This window comes from Corvus brachyrhynchos, unplaced genomic scaffold (genome assembly GCF_000691975.1).
Source record: "Corvus brachyrhynchos isolate BGI_N302 unplaced genomic scaffold, ASM69197v1 scaffold182, whole genome shotgun sequence".
Classification (NCBI taxonomy): Eukaryota; Metazoa; Chordata; class Aves; order Passeriformes; family Corvidae; genus Corvus; species Corvus brachyrhynchos.
In genome coordinates this window covers 2,160,542-2,187,332 of record NW_008236807.1, presented here as the reverse complement: position 1 = coordinate 2,187,332, position 26,791 = coordinate 2,160,542, and the positions used below count along the sequence as shown (strand labels likewise).

General features: G+C 41.6%; 1 protein-coding gene across 1 annotated transcript in view; it reads left to right on the top strand.

The window, feature by feature from the left end:
• Positions 1-26,791, top strand: part of MKLN1 (muskelin 1) — an 80,814-nt gene that overhangs the window by 29,093 nt on the left and 24,930 nt on the right. The window contains exons 7-9 of the mRNA XM_017728013.1: positions 15,157-15,369; positions 17,245-17,466; positions 18,996-19,125. Of these exons, the coding sequence (XP_017583502.1) occupies positions 15,157-15,369; positions 17,245-17,466; positions 18,996-19,125 (565 nt within the window). The remainder of the gene's footprint in view (positions 1-15,156; positions 15,370-17,244; positions 17,467-18,995; positions 19,126-26,791) is intronic.

Genomic DNA, 26,791 nt, shown 5'->3' with positions numbered 1-26,791 from the left:
AGTGAGTAGAGCACGAGTTAAATAATTTAGTGTGGCTGAACAGTGAGACTTATCACAGAATCACAGAATGGTTTGGGTTGGAAGGGACCTTAAAGATCATCCAGTTCCAGCCCTGCTGCCATGGGCAGGGACACCTTCCACTGGAAGGTTGCAAGAACTTGCTAATGAACATTTCAGACCCGATCCTGGTGTTCGAGCTTCAGAAACAATTTGTTTATTTTTTTAGCTTCTGTCAAAAATGAATAGAAATGGACAACTACCAGATGGAAATCTAGAGGACAGGGGTTACTGCCAAAGGCTACACAACCCTGAGAGCTTTCGTGGAATTCATTTGAACCATTTTCCTTGGCCTATTTTGCTCAGTATTTGACAATGTGAAACCTGAAATGAATGTAGCTTGGGTTATAGGGCGAGACAAAAAAAGTCCAAGACCTTTGGCCTGTGTAATTCCTTTCACTGTCCGCTGAAATCTTCAAGTTCTGTGTGGTTGTTGTGTTTTGAGTTCATTAGTTGTCTGTCAGAGGACAACTCATGCCACCTTTTCTTGGAGGTATGAAAAGTTTGAGATCCCTCCACTTTTTGACAAATTTGGGAGTTGATTTCCTCAACTGTTTGAAAACAGTATAAAAATGTCTTGTTTCTCATTTGTATTTCCCAATTTCTTGTCATGGTTAATTTTGTGATCTTCCTTACCAGATTAAATAACACTTTAATATTCTCATTTTTTTCATGGCAAAGGTTTTTAGAGGTTGTAATCAAGTAGGACAAATAGCCTGAGCTGAAAAAAAAGAATAAAATCTCACAGGCATTTCCTGTAGCCTTCAAATCTCTGTGTCATGTACTTACTGATTGGAACATCCTTTACAAAATGGGCAACATGATACTCTGGTTTCTGTCATAACAAAGCTGTGGAGAGGTAAAATTGTTATATTTATGTAGTGTTTAGTCAAAAAGGGGCTACTGTGTTTTCTTCCTGCACAAGCAAGTATGGGTCAGTGGTGTTTAAGGGATTCATTTCCTTTCTTGCTGGGGTCACGCCACATCCAGTTGAGTTTCTGTAAAGCTTAGGAGGCCTGGCTGGGATGTTTTCTCTTTAGGTTCCTCATGCCTGACTCCAGCAGGATAAAACTGGAATGGGAGGAAGGAGGGATGCACAAAAGGAGGGCTGTGCAGGAGACACAGTAGAAGAGTTGGGAATTGATGTGATTAAATGATTATAAAGGGATTTTGGAGGGAAAAATGTTAACAGAGTGTTATGGAAGTTCAGGAAATTCAGGTGGAAGATGGGAAGGGTCTAGGGGAGAGAGGAAGAAAGAGGAATTTTTAGTAAGTGGAGACTTGTTGAATCTATGAATGTATGAGGAATTTTGAAGAAGGGATGTACTTAATAGAGAAAAGTGTAAAGAAACGTGGGTGTCTTTAGAAGGGGAATTCTGGAAGGACTCTCTGCGACAAACTTGAGAGGTGGGGCCCCTGTGAGCCTCACGGAGTTCAGCAAGGCCAGGTGCAAGGTCCTGCACATGGACCTTCCAGGGGGTTGGAACAAGATGATGTTTCAGGTCCCTTCCTACCCAGACCATTCCATGATTCTGTGATTTATTCAGCAGTGTTCAAGAGGCCTCCTGAAGTGTAGTCCAGGGTTTTGGTGACTTTCAGAGGTACAGTGAACTGGCAGCAGCTCTACTTGGAAACCAGCAGTGGGTTGTGGTTTGTTTTTTTTTTTTTCCAAAGAGATCTGGATGAAACCTGATTTAGAAATGAAAAGGTCAATCTCAAATGTTGAAAAGTAAATTCAAAAACAGAGACTCCAGATGTTTCTCTAATAGGGACATCACTGTTCACAAACAATTTGCAAAAAGGAAATGTCTGTTGACATGGAATTTTAAAAAATATTCAGAGTAGATTCCAGTAGAGCTTAATCTTATTTTGTTGTATTGTGCTAGTTCTGCTTCTGGCTTTTTTATTCTAATTAATCAGTGACAGTGGTTAAATTAGCCACTCAATAATTAAACTTGGACAAGAGCAAAATATGGTGAAAATTGCATCCTGTCCAGTGTTATTGTAGGGATAATGCACAGTAATGCTTTTGGGATAAAGGTACTGGCAGCTTCTGTTGCACTGCATTAGGAAAAGGTTGTTTGACCTTTTTCTAAAAACTTTTTTGCTGCTGTTTTTCAAAGTTTTCCAGTGAGGTGTCTCTTTGTCACCTGAAGTTGCATTTGTCTTTTTTAACAATTAGACCACCAAAGCTGATTTTCCATAGCTCTTTTTCATAGAATCATTGAATAGTTAAGTTGGAAAACCCCTCTAAGATCAGCTCCAGCTGTTCTCCCAGCACTGCCAAGGCCACCACTACACCATGTCCCCAAGTGTCACATCTACAGGGCTTTTAAATCCCTCCAGGGATGGGGACTCCACCACTGCCTTGGCAGCCTCTTCCAGGGATGAACACCCCTTTCAGTGAAGAAATTTTTCCAAATATCCAAACTCAACCTCGCCTGGTGTAACTTGAGGCCATTCCCTCTCCTCCTGTCCCTGTTCCCTGGGAGCAGAGCCTGACCCCCCCTGGCTGCCCTCTCCTGTCAGGGAGTTGTTGAGAGCAAAAAGGTCCCTCCTGAGCCTCCCTTTTCTCCAGGCTGAGCCCCTTTCCCAGCTCCCTCAGCTGCTCCTGGGGCTCCAGCCCCTTCCCCAGCTCTGTTCCCTTCCCTGCACATGCTCTACCACCTCCGTGTCTGTCTTGTATGTCTGGACAATATGCTCAGGGCACTGCTGGAGTAGCTGATCACTTACAGCCTGAAAAACAGGGTGTGGAGGACCTGCTGGTGAACACACCACCACTGCTGATGGACAAACAGACCCCACCATCCCTTCAGAGTATTCCAGCAGGGCTCTTGCTGTCCTTGTCAAATCCTTGTCCTCAAGCCTGAATCCTTCCAGGGAGATGCTCCATGGAGCAGCTCAGGATCTCTCAGCTTACCCACAGCTTCTGTCTCTGGAGTGTGTGACAGCTCTGTGAATAAGTTGGCACAAGGCCCAGCCAAAATATATTTCATTTAAGAGCCTTTAAGAGTTTCTACCCTGAAAATCAAGGCGGAATGTTCTGACAGATGCTGTTGTCTTCAGGGTTTATTAGTGGCTGTAGATCAACAGACCTCTTCAGGATTAGGGAATAAATAGTTTTAAAAAAACAGACCTTGTCATTCCTTGGACATTTTTATTCTAGGCCAGTGTCAGTTAATAGAGAAAGTTAATGTGTATGTTTTGATGTCTATTTCTAGTTTCCAAGCAGCAGCTTTCTCTTTTGAAGGGTAATTTAGTGAAATTCAGTGCAGAGGACAGTTTTAAGCATAGGAAAGACTTCGTTTGGTGTAAATTGATAGGCGTGGGGATTTTGAAATAGGATCAAAATGCTGAGGGATGTTGATGCCTCTGGAGATCAGATAAATGAGACTAAAGTAGTGTGATAGTTGGCATATTTTGTGTGTCGCTGGTATTCCTGTACCTTGTTTTAGCATTTCCTAGAGACCAGAGATGGGGGGAGCTCCCTTCAAACAGTGTCACTGCACTGATTGGTACCTTCTGTGCTGCTTCTTGGAAAATACATTGACTCATCCTCATTCTGGCTTCTTCAGAGAAAAGCCCTGCTCTCAAATCAGCTCTGTGAAGGACATGGAAATTGTGTAAATGGGTTAGGTTTAGGTGACACTGTGTTTCTCTCAAAAATTTTTGAAGTGTTTTCTTGCCATAGGTAGAAGTGAAGGTCTTGTCATGGTTTAACTGCTTGAGAAGATAAATCTTTCCTCACAATGAAGGAAAGTGTAGGTCAACAAGTGCCTCCTGTTCCTTAGGTTCAGAATGATGTAGAGAATGGGTGTATTGTGAGGTGACAGTTTGCTGTGAACACCAAGTGCTTTTCCAGGATGCTGAAAGTAAAAGCTGACAAGTGTAGAAAGATCTCCTAATGGTGAGAGCCAGGGGGAATTTCAGCTGCTATTGTATTTCCAGTTAAATTTTCTCCAGTCTCTGCATGCATTTCCTTACATTTGTTGACATGGATGAATTTACCCAAAGCTTTCAGTGTTGTATTACCACAGAAGCATTTTGTTAAGAGTTTGTGACACCTCTGACTGGTTTTTTGGGTGTGATGCAGCAGTACATGAGCTTATAAATGTAAAGCTTTTACCCTATGCTGTTCGAAGTGTAGGAATTGAACTAGTCTCAAATATTGACTTCTTCCCACAGATGGTGATACAGTTTGGAAGACACTTCAAGTGACTTGAGGGGCTTTTTGTTTCAAATATTGTGATGTTTACGGACTTGAGATCTAATACAGTGAATGTGCCATGTCCTACTGCTGAGCAGTTCCAGTGGTACAGATGCTCAGTTGTATGAGATGCCTGGTGCCACAAAAGCACATAGGGAGAAGGCAGCTGTCCCTGAAAGAAACTTGGATACTGCAGACGTACCTCGGAGCCAACTTCCTAAATAGTGCAAATGCCTACAAAAGTAGGGACAAAGACGGCAGATGCTGAAGTGAACCAAATGAAAAGTATCCTAGGCTGATCCTAAATATCACAGGCTAATGGTTTATTTTCCTCCCTATTAGTAGCATAATGGCTTAAAATGTTCTAAGCCTGTATTCTTTCCCCAGAATGTTAGAGAGAGACTTTCACGTATGCCTGACTGACATCCCCAGTGATTTCCACTTAGGCAGCCTAAAGCACAAAGACCCTGTTGAGGGAGTAACACCTCAGCTTTTAAAAATAATTTATTTTTAAGTAAACATTTTGGAAAAGGTTTTCAGCTTTTAAAGCTGATTTATGTGTGCCTCCAATTCTGTCCTCTTAACACTGGTTTATTTGTCTTTTTTTTTTAACTTTGACATTTTTTTTAAGGAAAAGATCATCCATATTTGAAAACAGCTCCAGGTCTTAAGTTATTCAGTTCCCTCACTGGGTGCCTGTATTTCTTGCTTCCAGCATGAAAAAAAGCCCAGAAAACAAGCCAGACTTCAGTTATTCCTCACACCAGATGTTTGAATGTGTGGAGGTCCCTTTCCTCCACACGCTGCTGTTCAAGTCAGTCTCGTGGAGGAAGAGGCATTAAATAAATGCCTTGTGCCCGGTGTTCTGGAGGCTGCACAACTTTGGCAGCCCTGGAGCTTGTGCGTGCCAGTCTTCAGGTTATACTGAATTTCCAAGTCATCATAAAGCTTTCAGTTGCAAAGTAAAACTACTTTTAGTCCTTGAAGTAATGCATCAGGCAGAGTTGATTTGTGGCGTTTATGTTCCGATAAAAATCATCACTTCAACTGCAGCTTATGATGAGTTTAATGCTCTGATCTCTGGTCTGGAATGGAACTTTATTTTACTTACATGGCTTTATTAGGACATTATTGCATCATCCTAATGCATTTTGCAGTTCCCTGTGAATAGTAGATGAGGCAGTGTAGAGTCATTCTTGGGTGGCTGTGGATGCATTTTGGGGGAAAACAACATTACCGGATTGTCAGGTAAAGATTTAGTGAAGAGGCTGATATTGGTACAAGGAATTCTGATTTATATCCTTTTGGCTTTTAAAGACACAGAAATATGCACCTGTGAGATGAGCCAGCTGGAATGTCAGGACCCCTGCATTTCACACTGAAGGGATTAAAAGAAAAGGATTTTAAAGAAACAGGAGAATATGTAGAGGTAGAAGGAAAACTTACTCTTTTGCCAGTGAGTGAAAGTAGCTTTACACACCAGTCTGCTTTGCCTTGCGAGTAGAGTAATGTCTTATTTCAGCTACACTGAGAGACTTCTTACATTAATGTTACATTAACATTCCTCAGTCTGTACAAATACAGAAATCCCTAAAGAAATACTGGTTATCCCAAGGTGGTAACATAGGGGAAGCAGTCTCAAGTAGTATCCCAGACAAATCTGTAGCTAAATTGTCTGGATAATTACATGCTTGAAAATGTAGTAAGTTTTTGTGGACCATACTACTGAGGTATCTCAGTCACTGGATTTTGGAGGTAATTAGGAATTGAGCTTTATGGAGTGTCTCAAGAGAACTTACTGGCAGAATGGGTGGTGCAGTGATGTGTTGAATTCAGACCTACCTGAAAGACCTTAGTGTGTTTAATAGGACTTAATCCATGAATTTTCCAGGGCATGCATATGGTGGAAATGTTACTGATATTGGGCTCTAGGAAATGAAACAGCCACTCTTATGACTTGCTTACTCCTTTGGGTGCAAACTACTCTTTTGTCACCTGTTTGAAACTGTCTCTACTTTCTCAGAAACATCTGAGAGCCTGTGTCTGTTGAAGGATTTAGACTTAGAATTTCATGTTTGTCTATCACTGACATCTCAGGGACAATTAATTAAAAAAAAAAATCAATTTCCAAAAGTGTAACCTTGCTGCATCCTCACCTTTGTGGCTAAACAGTTTATAAGCAACCATTTAAATTTTTTCAGCCTTTTGGTCTGCAAGTGGGGCTGTAGCTCAGCTGAGTAGTTTGTGTCTATGGAAAAATCTCTCTTGGCTGGACCTTTGTTGGCCATTGTTACTGGTAATGAGAGGACAGCGTGAACTTGTGGTGCATGCAAAAATGACCTCATTCAACATCCTGCAATTGTTAATGGGGTTAGTTAAATTCAGCACACAAGGGATGTTGTCCTGAGGGCCCATCTCGGAGCTGGTGAAAGCTCTGCTTCTCTGGTGGGTCGTCTGTTACATTTCATCAGTGTTGCTGAAAGCAAAGCTGAGGGGTGAATGTGGAACAAACTGACAATTTACTTGGTAAAATTTAAGAAGTTATATGTTTTTTCACATTTCACCAGTGTGAGCAGCACTTGGTTTGCAGGTGGATTGTGTCTTTTGTTAGAAATAGGACAGAATTGATGTCCTTTCACTGCAAGGTTGCCTTGTACTGGGGTATTCCCTCAGTACTTCTCTTGTTTGCATTTGTAAGCTGAATCACAAAGGTTGAATGACTTTTATTTTTGACTGTAAACTAAAGCCTGTGCAAGACCTTCATACACATTCCTTCAACCTTCTTCAAGTAAATGAAAGAATCCCAGAATGGTTTGGGTTGGAAGGGACATTAAAGATCAACTCATTCCAACCCCTGCCGTGGGCAGGGACACCTTCCACTATCCCAGGTTGCTCCAAGCCCTGTCCAGTCTGGCCTTGGACACTTCCAGGGATCCAAGGGCAGCCACAGCTTCTCTGGGCAACCTGTGCCAGGGCCTCACCACCCTCCTGAGTAGAGAATTTCTTTCTAACAGCTAATCTAAAGGTCTCCTCTTTTAGTTTAAAACTGTTCCACTTTGTCCTGTCACTATCTGCCTCTGTAAAAAGTTCCCCTTAATCTTTTTTACAACCTCCTTTTAAGTACTGAGCGGCCACAAATTATTTCCTACTCTTTGCATGCTTGAAGATGTGGAGCTTTCTCCCCTTTTCACTGTCCACTGGCTGGTAAGATGTAGTGGTGTACTGCAGCATGAGATCCCTGGTGTTATGTATTGCTGGAAGGCCTTGATGGTACCTTGGTATGAAAGCAGAGAGCTCAAAAGATGCAGGAATGTGGCTCCTGCACTGGCAGTTCCTCTGGCATTGTCTGCCAAAGCCGTTTCTGCACTGTAGGGGAAGAGTCAGGCAGCACAGCTGTCAAAGCACAATGTTGGTGCTTTGGAAAGTTCAGCTGTGAGGACACACTTGGTCTTTAGAGGTACCTTGATCAGGGCACATCAGAAGCCAGAAGATCATGTACTAATTCATTCCTTTATAAAAATACTCTCAAATTAGTTATTTCTGCAAGCAGGCTGGCAGGGAGGCTAATAAATAAAAATTTAATGGGAATAGAGCATTATCTATTTGTTTTCATAGCAGTGTTCCTGTGCTGCACTGAGTCTGTGCTGTGATAAACCTGTGCTGATCCCTGAAGGATGGAGCAAAGACTTGGAGTCAAGTTCATGTCAGACTGGAAGGTTGGGCTGTCAAGGGTCATCAAATCCAGCCCACTGCTGTCATAAGGATCGTGTCGTATGATCTCTGAGCCTGATCATTTGACTTATAAGCTTATTGAACTGTCTTTCAAAAATAGAACATCAGGCCATTTATTTTTTTAATTCTAACTTAAGCAGGGAAAGTCTCTTTGTGGCAGACTCAGCTCAAGGCTGTGCAGCATCAACAGTGGGAAATTAGGACTGTCCCAAATGTGAGTGTGCTTTTAGGAAGGGGAGAAAAAAAAAAATCTTCATCCTGTTTAATTTTATTGTTTTCCCATCTTGAAGAGATGTGCACACAAAAGTGTGTGCTAAAAGCTGCCTCTGACTTTAATCTGCTCCATCATGTCTGAGTCAGATGCCCAGAGAGGACTTTGCTGGTAAATCTGTCCCGTGGCATCTCTGCAGGAGGGCACCAGTAAGCAGATTAGCCATAGCTCAAATTCTGTGTCAACTGCCTGACCGAGGGTGCCTTCCCTGTCTTGGCTGTGCCTGGACTTATTAATAGTTGATTACAACTTTTTGATATCCAAACCTAGTATTTATCGTAAGACATTTAACTCTCCTGTGTGAAAAATTGTGTAAATTTGTGGCTTTCCAGTACTGGTCCTGAGGAGTTTTCAGCATCATGACTCTTAGACAGATTCTGGTCTATTTGGTAGGCTTCCTAAAACATTTATTGGCAGAAAATATTTAAATTATATATAACAGTTTTCTAGAGAAGCAGTGGCTGCCCTATCCCTGGAAGTGTTCCAGGCCAGGCTGGACAAGACTTGGAGCAACCTGGGCTACTGGGAGGTGTCCCTGCCCATAGCAGGTGGTGGGACTGGATGAGCTTTAAGATCCCTTCCAACCCAAACCATTCCATGGTTGATGAATTTGCATATTCTCAGAAATATTCTTTGTAACTGGTAAAGCAGCCTTAAAATTAAATTGGAATATCTGTTATTTTTATAAACAGTGGCAAGAATCGTGGAATGTTGAAGGTTGGAAGGGACCTTAGAGATCATCTAATCCCAAACCCCTGCCATGGGTAGGGACACTTTCCACCAGACCAGGTTGCTCCAAGCCCCATCCAACCTGGCCTTGGATGCTTCCAGGGATTATTTGCAGAGTAATTAAATGAATGGAGTGTACATTGAGCATCCAGAATCTGTTTTTTGGAGCTAAACTCCCATTTTATGCTCCTAGAAACATTCAGTCCTTTGCTGCATCTACCCTGTGTGACATCCAAAGGGTTTTAATCTACTGCTGGAGCTGTCAAGTCTTGGACATAAAAAGACACAGGTGGAACTGCTTTCTGCCATCCTACAGAGTAGGAAATTGGGATGTGCTATTTAAGGGAGGGTCTTTCACGTTGAAGAAACCCTTACAGAGGGCTCTGAGCCCCGCCATGTGCCCATGCTGGGCTGCTCTGTCCATGAGCATGGTTGAGATGCTCCTGTTGTGTGACTGAGTGTGCTCTGGTGGTTTGGTGCTCCTGACACAGCATCGGTGATTTTGTGGGTGATGGGAACGATACATCAGCTCCCAGCTCCTTCTGGTTTGTGTTCTGGGCTGATGTGCCATCCAGATCCTCCATGCTACCATAAAAAACCCAGTAGATTAAATTATTTTATTATGTTCCTGGCGCCATTAGGTTATGAGAAACTTAAAATGCCTTCTGTGAGTAACTTGTATGGGATGGAAGTGTTCTATTTTGTTGTGTGGCTGCAGTTGTTTCTCTTGCTGAATTTAGTGCTCAGCTAGAGCAAAGCAAATCTTTGCTACAGCTCAGATGAAACATTTTGGGAGCTATTAGCTATAGACCGGCATTGATAAAGCACTAACAAGCTCTAATCTTAAAGCACATGGACTTGAATTGATGCCAAGAATAATATGCATTTCCTTTCATTTTCAAGTTTATGGAGAACGGGGGGGGGGAGGGGTGGAGGAGGAAATGAATTATACTCTGAAACTGGGAAATGAGAGCAATTAATCTCTGCAGTTGTGTGTAGGCAGGAGGGACTATTTGTTGCCTGACAGGCTGCTCTCAGGACTGGAAACAAAGTAGGTTGTTTGTGTCTTTTTATGTCCTCGTCCTAGTTTGCTTTAGGACAAGAGCATTTACCTCATGATGCTTATTTTTGAACTTCATACTGGAGGCAGTGTTCACATTCCTCTCAGTCTTTTACAGGACCAAGAACGGAGAATTAGTCAGCTGTTCTTTGTTTGTATTTCCCTGACTCTTGAACAGGATCCAGGCTTGCTCCTGAGATTTTTCATCTGGATTGGTCTGAATAAAACAGATTTTTCTTGCAACTGAAACCCCTTTATTTGCAAAAGGTTATGATAACCAGAAGAAGCCAAGCTCCCCCAGTTTTTGTTTGGGATGGGCAGTGGAACCGCCTTCCTGCGGTCATGTTCACATTAAAGGAGGTTCATAGGACACTTACTTAAAAACAAACCAAAAAATGAAAGCTATCATGTTTGTGCCTTAGTGGAGCATGCCAGGATGCTGTTGCTAAGATGATGCCTGCTGATTCTGGCATAAATAATGATTTGAGCAGACCCTACCCTAAGGAGTTGAGTCCCAATCCTTTCTCCCCTGTATAGGAACAAATCAATTATTCTAAGGAGGCGGTGTTGTCTCTCGGTGCTGTTGTGTTGCTTTTTGAAAACGTTTTGTAAGTTAGTCCTTAAGTGGGATAATTGCTTTCAGCATTTGCAAGTTAAATGAAGAAAGCTCTAATTAGATTTTATAAAGTGGCTTAGCATGTTGAGAAGGCTTTTCATAAAGTATACTGTGTATTCACTTGGCATTGCACAATTGAATTTCGTGTAGCACTGACGAAACCTAAAAATCCTATTTGGCCCTGGGTGCTTAAAGGATTGAAAGCCTGTCTTAAGTGCTCCTGACCATACAGACTGTCTTCCTTTCCCCACCATCCCACCCTCACCAGGACGTTTATCTGTGTTGTAGAGACCAGAGAAGTTGCATCAACACCAACCTGTTTGAGGAAGAGCCTTAGAGCTGGGCATAAAGCTTGGTATTTTGTAGCACTTCCAAATGGGACTCTGCACATGCTGTTTAATCTGTTTTAGCTGTTATTGTGCTCTGCCGATTGTATGGTGGAGCTGGGTGGCACAGAGCCACTTTGTTCAGGTCAGTCCTGGCTCTGTGTGGGCATTTATTGAGTCCCACACAAACCCAGCAGTGCCTGTGCTTAGTCGTTTTTGGTATTGTTTGGTGTCCTGTAGGTTAGAAATGTGATATGCTAATGCTTTCCTCTTGCCATCACAGCCTTGGCAGCAGCTGAGGCACAGGCCAAAGCAGCGCAACGCACTGCTTGCCATTTTAGCCCAGTCACAAGCCCCTTTCACGTGGGGTTTCTGCAGAATGTCTGCCAGTAGCTTTCTGATGAGAACTGGAAGGAGTCCCCAGAGCCAGTGTTTGTTCAGGTCGTTTGGGTGCTGTTGGTGGATGTGACTTTTAGAGTCTTACGGAAGATGGGCTCTGTTTGGGAAGGGACACCTCTGCTACCTCAGTCAATCAGGTCGTGAAACTTCATCTGCAAAAATGTAGATTTCATGTGTCAACAACTTAGAAGAAACCAGATCTAAAGTAAAGCACTGAGTCATAGAATCACAAAATGATTTGGGTTGGGAGAGACCTTAAAGACCCTCTAGTTTCACCTCCCTGCCATGGACAAGGACACCTTCCACTAGGCCAGGCTGCTGAGGGCCCCATCCAGCCTGGCCTTGAACACTTCCAGAGATGAGGAGTCTTGCATGGGTTTGTTAGGAGTTCAGGTAACCACAGAAGCAGCTGATCAAAACCGTGACTTGGTGCTAAGGCCTGAATTTGAAGAAGGGTGTAGAGATCTCTATTAAGATCCACTCAGCTTGGGACATGAACTCATGGATCATGACCAGGCTACATCCTGGCAGGGAGACAGAAGTTTGTTCCTTTGCCCTCTAGCCATGCTTGATCTCTTCAACCTTAGGTTAGAGAGTCATCTCTGTCATGGTCCAGTTTTTCTCACTAGTTGTTTTTAAAGGGTCAGATTTCTTTGAACATTTGTGGAATCAACAAACTTTCCCATTTGAATTTACTGGATTGCTGTGTCCATGACAAGTTGTGGCAGTGTGTTCCTTTTGTGAACAACAGGCTGCTGTTGTAACCACGTGGAGCACACGGCTTTGCATGAACACTCATAGCCACCCACGGGCTCTTGATTCATCACATGTGCCTTGAAGCGTTTTACTCATTTGCAGTGTCTTTCTAAATGGACATTGTGTCCCTCTTTGAAGTACGTACGAACTGCAAGGACTGCCATGGTCAAGCTGAACTCAGAAGTGAACACAGGTTTAGACCTTCCCCCTTTTCTGCCTCAAATGTCAAACTAGCGTGTACCATTGTTAATGGAGTTATTTACTCATTTTGGTAAACATGTAGGCTAAGGAGGAAACTTTTGGCAGGTTCCATGTGATCTTGTGAGCGGTGTGCAGGCAGAACTCCAGTTTTCTTTGAGAACAAATTTTGAATTGGATGAAGTTTCCTGTATTACAAGAGATAGCTCATGCTATGGCAGGCTCTGCAACTTGGTGAAGCTGAAGTTCTTGAGTGAGCTTGAGGTGATGAAGATTCTGTGTTTGTAGAGATGGAATGTTAATACCTTAAGAGATCTTTAAAAAAGTAGATGTGGCCAGGATGTAATTCAAGAAAAAAGGTATTTTTCATGAATTCTTTTCTCATTTTAAAATAGTCATAGGAAATCTGTATGTTGTATATTTAGTGTAGCAACTGTGTTGTTGGTGCCAGTGCCTTGAAATGGGAGTTGAGTTGTGAAGTGTCTCAGCCTTGTGTCTGTGCGCAGACAAATTTTGGTTGATGATGTAGCTTTTTGAGGCAAGGCAGGATCTGGAAATTGCTAAATTGGAGATTTACTCTTGAAAGTGCCAAAGACATCATTTGAATGAGTTTGGGAGGATTTAATTTAGTCCACATAGAGGTCAGGGAGTAGGGGATGATTCTTAAATTGTCCAGTTCAATTAAAAAACTGCAGTGACGTGCCAGAGGGGAGGCTCAGAAAGCGCAAGGTGGGTCCTCACATCTCACCTGCAAGGCAGCTGTGCCAAGGCAAATACGTGCTCATTGGCAGAGGACTGGTGCCATATCCCTCAGTGTCCCAGCTCCATGGCTTGGGATGGACTTTGCACACTGGGGTGACTTATTTGTGAACCAGGGGCTGCCTTTGTGTGTGTGTGCAGGTTGGTGCTTCACATGCAAAGGTACTCCCCTGTGTGTTTGGAACAGGGCCCTCTGCAAGATACTGTTTTTGTATTTTCTAGGAACAAAGTAAATTGTGTTGTTGCCTTCTGTGTCATCTTCTTCCACGTGACCAAAGGCAATCAATGAGCTTTTGCTGCATTTCAGGATTTTATGCTAATACTTCACTGCTATCAGTACTTTTTTTTTTTCAGAAAAGAAAATTATCTTAATTGCCATGAAGTAACTAATCCTCAAAGCTGTAATCATTGCCGACATAATGCTTCATATTTACCAAATATGAACAATTCAGTTCACCTCTTCACATGGTCTTTTGAGTTACTGTAAACAGTTTCCTGGAACCATTGCCTAATCAAGAAATTGAATTCTGTAACATGAATAGTGCAGGCTTTTGACAACAAAGATGTAATGCTTCCTTTCTTCTTTTAGGCAATTTAGTGATGTGCATTCCATTAGTGTACTTTAAATTTCAGTAGAATTTGAGTGAAAGGGTACAATTATGCAGATTTTTTCATAAGGCAGTACTTGGTAGCACATGGAGCAACTATTGTGCTGATTATTTGGTGTGATATGGCTACTCTTCTTTAACTGTAAGTCTTCAATAATGATTTTAGTGATTTGCTATATCCTTGCCTACTTGCCTAATCTTTACTTTTCAATAATTTTTAATAGATTTTTTGGTATAGAATCCCAGAATGGTTTGGGTGGGAAGGGACCTGAAAGATCATCCAGTGCCACCCCTGCCATGGGCAGGGACACCTTCCACTATCCCAGGTTGCTCCAAGCCCTGTCCAGCCTGGCCTTGGACACTTCCAGGGATCCAGGGGCAGCCACAGCTTCTCTGGCAACCTGTGCCAGGGCCTCCTCACCCTCACAGGGAAGAATTTCTTCCCTGTATCTAATTTAAACCTGCCCTCTGTCAGTGGGAAGCCATTCTCTGTGTCCTGTCACCCAACTGTGTCAAACTATAGAATTGATCTACACTCAGGTTGTGATGTTTTTCTTTTTTCTGATATTTTGCACATAAGGCTTTGTACATCTTCATTTCTAATGTTTTGGAGTACCAGAATATCACTCTCATGCTTCAAGAAAAAGAGTATGAAGGCCCTTAGAATGAGATTTGGGAAGCAGAAAGGAAACTGCCCAGGACTGTGTATCATCATCATAATGTCATTGAATAAATTACTTCATGATTTAACTTGAGCACTCCTGGATGGATTAAGCCCATAATAATTTGACATGGGGCACTCTGTGTGTTTCTCTTGAAGATCATAATTCAGGGCAATGCTGCTTACCGTGGGAAACTTTCTTTTAGATGGAGGCTGGGAGGTCCATATCTATTTGTGAAGGACAGGGAGTGCTTTTGTTACCTTCCCAGAGCCATTATGGGATATGATTGCTTGGGGGAGTGTCTGCTTATGATCTGTTAGAAAACAGCCTATTAATAAAACGGAGGCTCTTGTAATAGAGCACTTCTTAATCTTCTTCCTGTGTAGTTATTTATAGGCTGTGACATCTTAATTTGCCTCTCATGTGCATCGACTTCTGTTATTTTAAAAGATCAAGTAGTTTTCACACGCCTCTGAGAATCACTTCTGGGAGAAACTGACTGTTTTCTAAGGAATCTGACAAAAAGGGGTTCAAATCATAAGTTTGTTGTGACAAACACATTAAGGTTTTTGCTGGTGTCTTTCTAAAGGACAGAAGTTATGGGATGTGCTCTTGTAGCTATTTATATATTAATCCTGTATTTGATTGCAAGCAGATTTTCCTGAATTCCCCAAGGATTTCTAGTTGCTGCTAATACTTATTTTCCCTTAGCGACCTACCTGGAGCAATATTAAATCCATTATTCTCCTTATTTTTGTGGTCCTTTCCTTTCTCAGAGTGGTCCCAGTGCCAGGTCCTGTCACAAGATGTGCATTGACATCCAGCGACGGCAGATATACACCCTGGGGCGGTACCTGGATTCCTCCGTGAGGAACAGCAAGTCCCTGAAAAGCGACTTCTATCGCTACGACATCGACACCAACACCTGGATGTTGCTGAGCGAGGACACTGCAGCAGATGGAGGCCCCAAGCTGGTGTTTGATCATCAGGTCAGCCACACTCATCCTCCTACTGCAAGTTCTCAGTGTTTAAAAGTCAGTTTCGATCTAGTCTCTGCCATTTCAAGGTGCTGCACCAGGTAACAGAGCAGGGATGAGGAGGGTGTGAGCACTCAATTAAATCCTAATAGCATTGCTGCTCAACGCCACTGGATGCTGGTGTTCTAATCAAACTGAGTCAGAAGAATCATAAAAACCTTTGCAGACAAATGCATTTTATTAAGACACGTTTTATTAAAGCTCAAAGCACAGTTCATCTGGTTTTAATCAGTCTCCTTGAGCTGGGTTTGCAGACCTGCCTGCCCAGAGGGCCTTGGGGAGCAACCTGAAAAGCTGTGTATTGGTACCTTTGGAAGAATACTCCAAGCAAGCTGCTGGAATGAGGCCAACACAGGAGCAGGATTCTTTCCAAGCTGGTTACTTTAAGAACTGTAGAATGTGCTTGAGTTGTAAAGATTGAAACACCTTAGAGGAATGGCTACTAATCCTTTAAAAAGTCACATCTGTCCACGTGTTCAAATTGAAAACTTCTTTACTTATGTTGTGTTCAGTGGTTTTTGTCTACTTGAAAAAGGTATTTTGTTCTCAATTGATTTTTTTTTTTTTTTAAATGAAGCATCGCCAAGAAACAGCACATCAGTACTCATTTTTAAAGCAGCCCAAGATCTGCTTTTATTGGTACTGGCTGTTTTGTAACCAAAGCTGCTGTTTGCCAGCACAATGTGCCTTTCTGCTGACACCGAAAATTAAAGATACGCCATGTCTGCAGAACAAAAGCCAGTCAGTCTTTCTGTTCTATTAATAACCAATGCCAGTCTCTCAGGTGTTGGGGAAGAGGCACAAGGAAATTGTCAGCTGGCAAGGCTACTCTGGGTACCTTGTTTTCCTCTTGAAACGATTCCTTTTTATCCTGTGCTGTCTCTCAGGAAAGAGGGGCCTCACTGAGTTCTCTCAATCTACAGCTCTTCCTCTTCTCTCCCTCAGCACCTACTGTAATTTCAGTTTTTATTTAACCTTCAGAAATGTGCTGCACTAGAAGTGTTTTGAGTAGGCTTTGCTGAGTAGCATCTCTATCTTACTGTAATCTTGTCTGTTGGTTTGCCTTTTTTTTCCCCCTCTGGTGTTCTGTAACCCTCTGCTTTGCACTTTGTCTGAAAACATCACCTGGAGTCAGGGAGTTTGGTTTGGTTTGATCTATGCTGCAGTGCTTCTCTTGTGTGCCATAAGCTCAGTTCAGGTTTGAGGGTTAAATATATAAATATATTCCATGAGGAATCTTTGGCCAGGTTATGCCCCTACTTTGTGTTCCAGTAATGGGGGTAACAGTAAATGTGTGCTTGGAATGGAATCACAATAACAAATCACAGGCTGATTTTTGCTTCAGTTGAGTGGTGGGCAGTGAATTAGCAGCAGTTTTGAATTTCTTCCTTGCTCAGCCATTGCCAAAGGTGATACTCTGTTAACTCTCTGGCTATAAGGATGTAGCTTGAAAAGATCCCCATGGATTTTTTCTGTGGAAACTATGGATCTATGGAAAAGAACCCTATGAATCCTTGTGAAAGACTCTCAAGTACTTTTCTCTGAAATCAGCAGGTTTTTTAGGTGATGAAGGGTACATTTAGTCCTTTCTTTGGCATATTAAATGGCATATAGAAATTAGGTTTGTGTTTTAAATTTCTTTTATGAGATTAAGACCTGACAACCATGAAATTGTGTGTCCTTTCCTGTTGGTTGGAGGCTCAGGAAATGTGCAGAGCAGTGTCTTAACTTAGTAGGCACTGCTTGCAGGAGAGGCATGTTTAAGATTAGATCAGAGTGTTCAGGTCTTGCTGTGCCAGCTTAAAACTGCTTCCCTGGTTCTTGCAGATGTGCATGGATTCTGAAAAACACATGATCTACACCTTTGGAGGCCGAATTCTGACCTGCAATGGCAGTGTGGACGACAGCAGAGCCAGTGAGCCCCAGTTCAGTGGCTTGTTTGCTTTCGACTGTCAGTGCCAGACGTGGAAACTTCTGAGGGAGGATTCCTGCAATGCCGGACCCGAGGATATCCAGTCCCGGATAGGACACTGCATGTTGTTCCATTCTGTGAGTATCCACACCCTACTTTGATTTATGATGTCTGACGTGAAGGAGAACATCTGGTTTTGGTTTTTCTTGCAAGTTTTGAGCTCTTTAATCTCCTGAGCGATGTGTTGTCTCAGTTAATTTGATGTTTGCTGACATTCTGATGCTGCTTTAGTAAGTGCAGCAGGTGCTAATTCAAGTTTAGGAGCTTTCATGACTCAACTGAATAAAATTTCAAGTGAAAATCAAGGTGAATTTAAAGGAGTTGATTTTAATGGAATAATAGTGAGTAGATCCAAAGGCTGTGGTTCAGTTTGACCCAAAAATGTGTTCTTTTTAAGTTAGTAGAGGAATTTAGAAGCTTCTGATCTGGTAGATACTCTTTGTTTTTACTGGAATGGGACTTACTGGGTGTGCATTGAGTTGCACAGGCCTCAGAGCCCTTGGTGCTGGAGCATCAAGCTGCTTTTTGTTGTCCTGAGCAGCTGTAAACAGCTGGGGTTATGGACACTCCATCCAGAGCCTCATGGAGGAGCAGAGGGGTGGGGTGTATGTAGCATTTTACTCTGTATTGGGTATTAAAAACCACCTTCCATTGCCTTTCCAGCTGTGTCCATCAACCACATGTCTATTTAAGAGAAGAGAATTAAGGAGAATTAAAATAAATGTGATGTTTAAATATTTACTAATACCACCAATTCAAAACCCACCAATCTGAAGAAATTGCTGATTTTATTTCTCTTCCCCTTTCAAGTGAAAGATCAGAATTTTTATAGTGAATACTGGGCTTTCAGAGCTTTCAATTTTATTTTTGTTTTGAATGGTTCTTTAAAATCTTGTGGAAAAACATATTGCCACACAAAATTCTGCACAGGGCCTTGAGGACCTTTCAAATAGGTGCCTGTGGTAAATGTAAGAATACTGGTTTCTGTAAGCACAGGTCATGGAAGTTTAAGTCCTTTTCTGTTTTCTCAACCATTTGAAAGAAAAATAATCTGCCTCTTACGGACTTTCCACTTGGCAGACTTGAAAGAAGCAATAAACCTGTTATTCTTGGCTTGCTCCTTGCCATTTGCCTGTACTGAATTTAGTAATCTGCTGGTACCTGGATGGTTTCTCCTACAGTCTGTCTTTTGTTCCCATTGTGTTTTTAACAATGAATTTATGATGGCTTTTAGAGACAGGGCCTGTTAATTCCTTAATAATAAACTTGAAAGATGTGCTGCTGCTTTAATGGTGTGAAGTTAAAGCATCAGTTAAAGCTGGATGAGGCAGGGCTGCAGCAGTTACCTGTGTGCAATGATTTTAAACTTAGAAGAGACATCTCTGTTCCTCTTTGATTCATTAATGACTGCCCCTGCATCCCTGGAAGTGTTCCAGGCCAGGTTGGATGGGACTTGGTGCAACCTGGGATAGTGGAAGGGGATTGGAACTGGCTGGGCTTTAATGTCACTTCTGATTCTATGATAAATATTTCTGTTAATGATCACAGTTGACCAGCATACTGTCTTGAACTTAAAAAGACTTTTCTTTTCTGCCCCCCATTCCAGAAAAATCGCTGCTTATACGTATTTGGTGGCCAGAGATCGAAGACTTACTTGAATGACTTCTTCAGCTATGATGTGGACAGTGACCACGTGGACATTATCTCAGATGGCACAAAGAAAGATTCAGGGATGGGTAAGAGGAAAACTACATAATCATTTCTTTCTGTTTTTACAAATGAGAAATACCCTGTGAAAGATGAAATACTGTAAAAGGAGAGATGTGCAAGTGAAAGGCCAGGGTCAACCTGTGAGATTAGGTTGGCATCCTTAACTAACCCTCCACACCCAAGTAAACTGCACAGAATATAGGTTAAACTTATGCCAGCTCTTCTGTTCTTTCTGTCATTTGACACTCCCCTTCTTGAGCACAGTACAAATAATTGATGCATGAAACCACATAGCACCTCAAAAGGAAAAAAAAGCCCAGCAAAGTAAGAAGTAAAAATACCTCTTCTGAAACTCCAGCAAAGACAAAAAAAAAAGCTGAAAAAAAAAAGTCTTAAAACCTGGAAAGGAGAAAGCAAATTCTTATTTTTCTGGTTTTCACTAAGTGAAAACTACTATAAGATAGAGGTAAGCTGCAGAAAGGCAGGTAGGGTGCTCAGAGACAGAGAATTGGAGTGGAGGGACAAAAGTCATTTTGACTAGAAAAATGAGACCAATCTGTTGTCCTGTTATATTTGTAATAAATATCAGAAAGGGGCAAAAAAAGGAAGAGGAGGGAGCAAGGCTTCAGTTCTGTGTGATTCATAGCACTGGAGCTACATATCCTGTGTGTACTTCTGTATGACAGAAGTCTTCAAAAACACCCAGAAGGCCTGTAACATAACCATAAAGAACCGATTTCATACCTTTTCTCCTCAAATGACAGAGAAAAATGTTCCTTTCTTCCTGAAAAGCATTTCTGCATGTATAAGCACATCATTTCCCTGTTCCAAATACCCTGATTTTCATCCTACAAGTCAGAATTTGAAATTTGAGTTGCACTGTGTACCACTATGGGACAGAAGTTATGAGTATTTCTCATTTTATGTATATTCAGTCCTTGTTCACATCTTGTTTTCTTTTCTTCCAGTTACTAAAAACCCCGGGAAGGTAATTAATCTTGAATTTAGGCTGCCCTTCTCCTTTTGATCAGGCTTAACTTTTAGCAAATAATTTTGCTGAACTTTTGAAGTGAATTATTGATGGTGACGAGTTATTGTTTGCTCATTAATTTAGTTACGCCAATTCTGGAGAAAAGTACCCAAGCTTTAATTCTCTGGAGTCATTTATTTACTCAAGTGCTTCCAAGAAAGAACCAGCTCATATTGTTGACAGTCTCCTTTATTCAGGTGAACGTTGCCTGATGCTGCTGTGCACACACCCATGCTCCCTTTGTTGTCCTTAGAGCTTTTAAAGAATTGATTCATTTTTTTCCTCAGGAAATTAGTAGCATTCTGCCATTTTGATCTTTTCAAGCTATGTGTCTTCATAGGCAGAAGCTTGAAAACATGTTCTAAGCTGACACCTTTATCTACTTCAGATTTAAAGATAGAGTTTGTCAGGACACTGAGCTCTGCTTTTCATACATGAACTGCAAAGTTCAGTGAAGTAAAAGAGAAATGAAGTAAGTTTTTAGCCCTTCTTCCCATTCCAGAGGCCCTGAAGTGATGAATAGAAGATTTTTTTTTTTTTTTTTTTTAAATAAGAAAATGACTCACTGGAAATAATTCACGAGTAGATTTTTTTGGTTTACTGTTCTCCTGTGTGTAGAAAGTAAACAAACAGATTTGAACGTTTCCATCGCTTTTGAAAGAAAATGCTGGGATAATTTGCATTTTAACAGGAAGAGAACAAAATGCTTATTACGTTCAGACAGCAAATGTTGACAGCACTGTTTTCACCCAAAAAAAGCAAGTCTTTATTGTGCTCTTGTTAGGTAGTGATACACCATTTTGATCTGTCTGAACAAAGTGATTGCCTGCCTGGTCGCTGTGAAGTTTTAAGCTGCTCAGTGTGATGAGTCAAGTTGAGGATGCCTGACCTAAATGTTCCTATAAAGTCCCATGATTACATTTTGTTCCTGGCTCGCATGTGGCATTCAGTTCTATTCTTAGTGGTGCTATTTTGATTTTTACCCTTTCTAAAAGAACTTAATTGTGCATTTGTTTAAATATCTCGTGGAGTAGGGAGATTTTTAAAAAAGTAGTGAAATGGATAATAAGGATTATCAGTAACACAGAGTTGTTGCAGTGCTATAAAACCATGGTAATGATATGTTGATTTTGCTGCTCTCATCTTCTGGGTGAGATATTTATGCTGTTCAGCATTTCTTTGCTTTTGTTTGTGTCTCTGATGTTGATCCTGTGACCAACTCCTTGGATGGCTGGTGTGTTTGGGAATAATGGGTGATAAGTATCACTTAAATTTTCTTAATTTGAAGGGAAAGACATAATTCTGACAAATTTAGACATGCAACTGTGATGATGTGTTGGATGCGAAGGAAGACAACAGAGGTACAAATTGGAGGAATTTTAGTACTGTTGAATCGAGTTTGTATTTGAAGGACAGGCAGACACTTTTAGAGCAGTTTTATACTTTTAATTGCTTTAAAAAGCACACAAACAATACACAAACAACAAACCCTCCCCCCCCAACAAACAAAAATGGCGCATACCTGAAGCATATGGGTGATCTGGAGATGCCACCAGTCCTGGGTGTCCCCAAGGGCTGGACTGGGAGCTCTCCTGACTCTATTCATGCTCAATCCGTGACTAATCCTGGGCAGTCATTTCAGCCTGAGGGAGCTCATGGCAACACTTGTGGTCAAGGTTCCTGTGATAATCCCCTCTGGCCCTGACTCAGGTGGTGTGTCAGAGCTCCTGCTCAGAGGGGGAGTTCCTTCTGCAAGAGGATGCAGAACATCTTATATCCCTTGGCATGGAGTAACTTCCAAAGTCAAATGTGAGCAAGCCTTAAATGTTCTTGTGGTTTCTTGTAATGGTGAAGTGGTTCTTAAGGGCAGCCTACAAATAGTTTTTAAGCTACCGGTGAAGCTCCCAGGTCTCTTGTTGAGCAGGTGCTCATTTCACATACAGAACTGTACGCCTGATGGATGGAGAATTTCATGGATAAGTACCACGGACAGAGGCAACACAGCCCAGCCCAGGAAACAAGGCAAAGTCAGAAAAACATGAATCAAAATAGATGGTACAGCTGGCTCAGCTTGGCTGGGATCCAGCTCAGACAGGCAGCCTGAGTATCCCATTTTCATCATCTCTCTGTGATACCTGGCATGTTTTGCCTGTGTTCAGGTAAAGTCTTGCCAGTGGCCAGCACATCCCTTGCCATGGAAGCATTTTGTTTTGTGAGGGACCTTATGTGCTTTTCATCTTGGGAGGTGCTTCTCTGAACCAATCCCCAAATCTTTTCTTCTACCTGTGAGGATGAGAAAGGGGGCAGGCAGTCACCAGATCCTAGAGTTGCTTTGCTCAGAATTCCATTCAGATTTACTGTTTTTTTCCAAAATCTCAAGAGAGAGCCGAGTGTTGGACATTGGATTGTTGCTTTGTCAACATGACGACCAAACTGTTCAGATGGTTTCCTTAGCTGCTCCTTGGCCGACTGCCAGATGCAGTCTCATCAGGAAAAATCCAAGAGGATAATCATTATCTTGCTGTGTCAACAGCTGGCCTGGTGCTATCACTCACCATGACTTGCTCCATTAAACTCTGGGGGCGGTGCTGCTTCCGCTTTATAGGAATTACAAGGAGTGGCATGGAATAATTTGCAGACCTACCACTTTTTAAAAATTAATCCACCGGGAGGTGCCAGGTTCTGGTGAGCAGCAGTATCCATGTGATGCAGCTTTCTCCCAATTCTCTAATCACGAGGCATCACAAGGAGGGAGGATACTTGCAAATCACTTGCATTGGGATTGGCAGTCACATTTTCTGAGGGTTTCATAACTCAGGTGACACTAAAGCCCTGTCAGTGAACTTGCTTCCCTTATTTATCCTTAATGATATCCTTCTGATGTGGTCTATAGACTATAAATGTATATATTTTTTTGCCATTGTTGCATTGCAAAGCATGTTGAAAAATTTGCTGTAGTATCCCCTCAAATGTAAGAGATGAGATTTAATTTCTGAAATTCTGTCCAGTATTATGAGAACCACGTCTGTGTAACCATAAACTTGACTTTAGGTTGCCCGTGTGGCTGCCCCATCCCTGGAAGTGTCCAAGGCCTGGTTGGATGGGGCTTGGAGCACCCTGGGATAGTGGAAGGTGTCCGTGCCCATGGCAGGGAGTGAAACTGGATGGTCTTTAAGGTCCCTTCCAACCCAAACCACCCTAGGATTCCATGAATTTCAACTTCCTGCTTTGCAAGCTCTGTCTCTGTGTAAAAGCTGTTTTCTTGCTTTGATTCTGGCAGCAGCCAAGGTTGTGCTTGAAACAACTGTAGCTGTTCGTACACACAAGCCAAAAAATATTCAGCTGGCTGAAATGATCACCGTGATCCATAAACCCCTGTAAGCAGGGACCATGGTAGTGGGAACGTGGCTGTTCCATGATTAGGTGTCACTTCCGGAGAAAAGCTTTTCCCATGTGTTGTATTTAAATGGAAATTACACTGTACAGAGCTCCACAGCATCACTTCGGAGCTTGCTCGGGAATTACTGCTTGTTTATGGAACTGGCTGTGAACTCCAGGCCTCTGTGGGTGAATGTTGTTTTCAAATATTGAGGCCATGAGCTTTTAATTTTTATTGTGTAAAAATGGATGAAAATAATGAGTTCCTGAGCAAGGATTCAGACTTCTTATTTTCAGGTGGCTACTGCCCTTCTACTCTGGGCTGGTTAATGAGATTAAGGGGGAAAAAAACATTCAGTAGCACAGGAAAGGCATTCACCATCTTCCTAGACTTTTTGGGATTGTGTTGTGTTTAATGATTTCTCTCTACAGCTTTTCCTCTTCAATAAGTGATGTATTGTCATAGGAGCCAAGTTAATACCACGTAGCCACGGGCCAGTGTTTAAAACACCCAGGGCTAAGTCCTCAGTCACTGCGTTGTTCTTGGAGCTGGCTGCCCATGGCCAACCTGAGAGGTGCTCTGAAAGATGTGGAATTGGTGGAGATTTGCTCCAAAGCTGATCTTACATCTCTCTGTGTAGAAGCAGAAGCGAGGGAACTTGCATGGAGCCTTTCTTACCACTTCATTCACCCTTTGGATCTAGTACATTGCAAATAACAGATCTGGAAGTGCTCTGGTTCTCACCCCTTGTTGTTTGACTTTTTTCTCCCAAGTCCTAAAATTAAAAAAGATATGTCCGAAGCAATCAATTATTGTCACTGTTACTAGACTCATTTTTATAGGTTCCATTTTGTTGCCCATGCAGAATTAGATTTCCTTCCCAGTGTAATTTTTTTACCTAAATATCACAAGTATTTTTCCAATGTTTCCATCCCGTGTCCCTCTCTAATATTCCAACTATTCTCGTGTGAATTCTGTCCAACATTTCCTGCCAGTCTGCTGCACTTGCAGATGGTGAACCTCTCTTACCCCCTAGTGGAAGTATTTCAGTCCTGAGAGTTTTATGGAGCCCTTTTGCTCTGTCAAGGATCAGACTTCCTTGGAAAACACCTTTTTGATGTTTCTGTTGGGTTTAAAACATCACAGCTTCTCCTGCTCACTCTGTAGTATCTTGTCTTACTGTCTATTTATTTTCAGGGACTTGTTTATCAAATTTGTGTTACGGGTTTTTTTAATGATACTGCATCCAACTTTCTCATTTTGTCCTCCTCTGCAAAAGACCAGATGTCAACTTTTTCTAGCCTAAGGCACTACATAAATACAGTTTCTACACAGTTGCTTAGATAGGTCACAGAGTTTATGTAAGTTACACCTCGTCTTAGGCCCTTAGTAAATGTGGGGATTTATACTTCTGATACTTTTCTAGAAATCCTGCATTTCAAACAGTCTCAAGAAGGGATTGATTTACAACTGAGGGAAGCCTGAAATTACTTGACTTGAATCTGGGTTTGATTGCAGTTGCTGCAGATGAATTCTATTCTTAATATCAAGAGGAAAAAACCACCAGCACTGAACTTTGGCAGCTTTTCCCTCCTTCATTATTTAAATAATAATTTCAGCTTCGGGAAATCGAGCATAAACGAGATACAAAATTCATTTATTTAACAACATTTCAGGAGGAGGGATGGGACTTCCATAGACAAGTTTCAGATGCTTTGGGTATCAGTGGTAACAGAGCAGCCATGTTTCTCATGATTATAATAATTTTCATTTCAATGAGGTATTAGTGCTCTGAAGATTTGCATGGGAATTTTTTTATGTAATATTCCCGGCATGGTCTCAAATGTTCAAAGCAGAAGATAGGGTTGCAAAGACATTTTCCATGTGCATTAGCATTGCTGATCAAATTTAGGTGGCTCTCCTGCCAGAAATGTCTCAAACAGGCCTTGAATTTAATCCTTTTGGGTCAGCAACTTAGTCTCTGACAATGCAAGCAAACACATTACACAATACTTTTCAAAAATTAGCAGTTTTTACTCTATAATTGTCTTTTTGTTCTCAATTTCTTTATGGGATCACTTTCACAGTCCTCATTTGTTGTATTTAAAAATCAAGTTCTTTGTGGTTTGCAGGTAAAACAAGATGTGTAGTTGTTGTTGTGCCAGTGTTATTCCCTGATTTTTTTTTTCCCTCTCTTTTTACTACCCATTTCCTTATAAACTAGATGAATTTTCCTTTAAAACTTTGTGGCAAAGTTGGAGGTCAGACTAGACAGGTTTATGCTGATGAGGGCTCCAAAGCCTCTTCCTCCTGTGAAATCATAAGGAAGGATTTTGTCAAAGGGACTCTGCAAATGAATTATCCAAATATATTCTAGTTTCTATTTAAATTTACATGAGAATTAAGCATTTAAATTTTTTCTTTTCAGAAATGCTTAGGTTTTGTGGTGTTGCTAAATTCTTCATTAGGGGCTAAAATTGTAGAAAACCAAATTCTACTCAAAATTTTAAAATTCCTTTATTGCTTTCCTGGCCTAACAAATGAAAAGAGTGAAGCGTGAGAATGAAACCAGTTACACAATGGGTTTCCAAAATACCATTTTGTGTATTCCCCAACAGCAATATTAAATGGTTTATTAACATAGGGCTCTAAGCCGTGGGTGCAATTGAGTTAATTACAAGGAAGAATTTGCAAAATACAAGAGTTCTGAGAATTTTTCATGCCAAAATCTTGACCGAAGGCCAGGAACCTTTACCAGCCTTTGTAAACTGACCCAGAAAGAGAGAGGAGACAAACAGGATCTGTAAACAAAGATCACGTGCCCTTCACAAATACATTTTGGAAGGATGGTTGCCTAGGGAAACAGGAAACGGGGAATTATACAACAAACAAAAAGGGCTGCCAAACAAATTTGCTGACCTTTTTTTCAGGGAATTATGATGAAAACTGTTGGAATCTGCAGGATTTCACCATATTTCTAAATCTGAAGGTGGGACAGAAGAAGTTTGGTGATTACACCCCGACTATTCAGAAAATACAAAAAGCTTCTTTGACATCTTTGTCCTGCAGGGTTGTGAGCTATAGAATAGTGAGGTCATCTTGAATTTTTTGGAGTTTCCCAGCTTTTGTGATTAAGCTTTCTGGAATCAATGCTTCCTTTTATGGATGAGACAATAACAAAATCACTCCATTCATATTTGTAAGGGTCATCTGGTCATTTAGTTCTATGTTAGGCACTTAATCCTCATTTCTGAGCTGGTAGTCTCCCAAATAGCTCTATCCA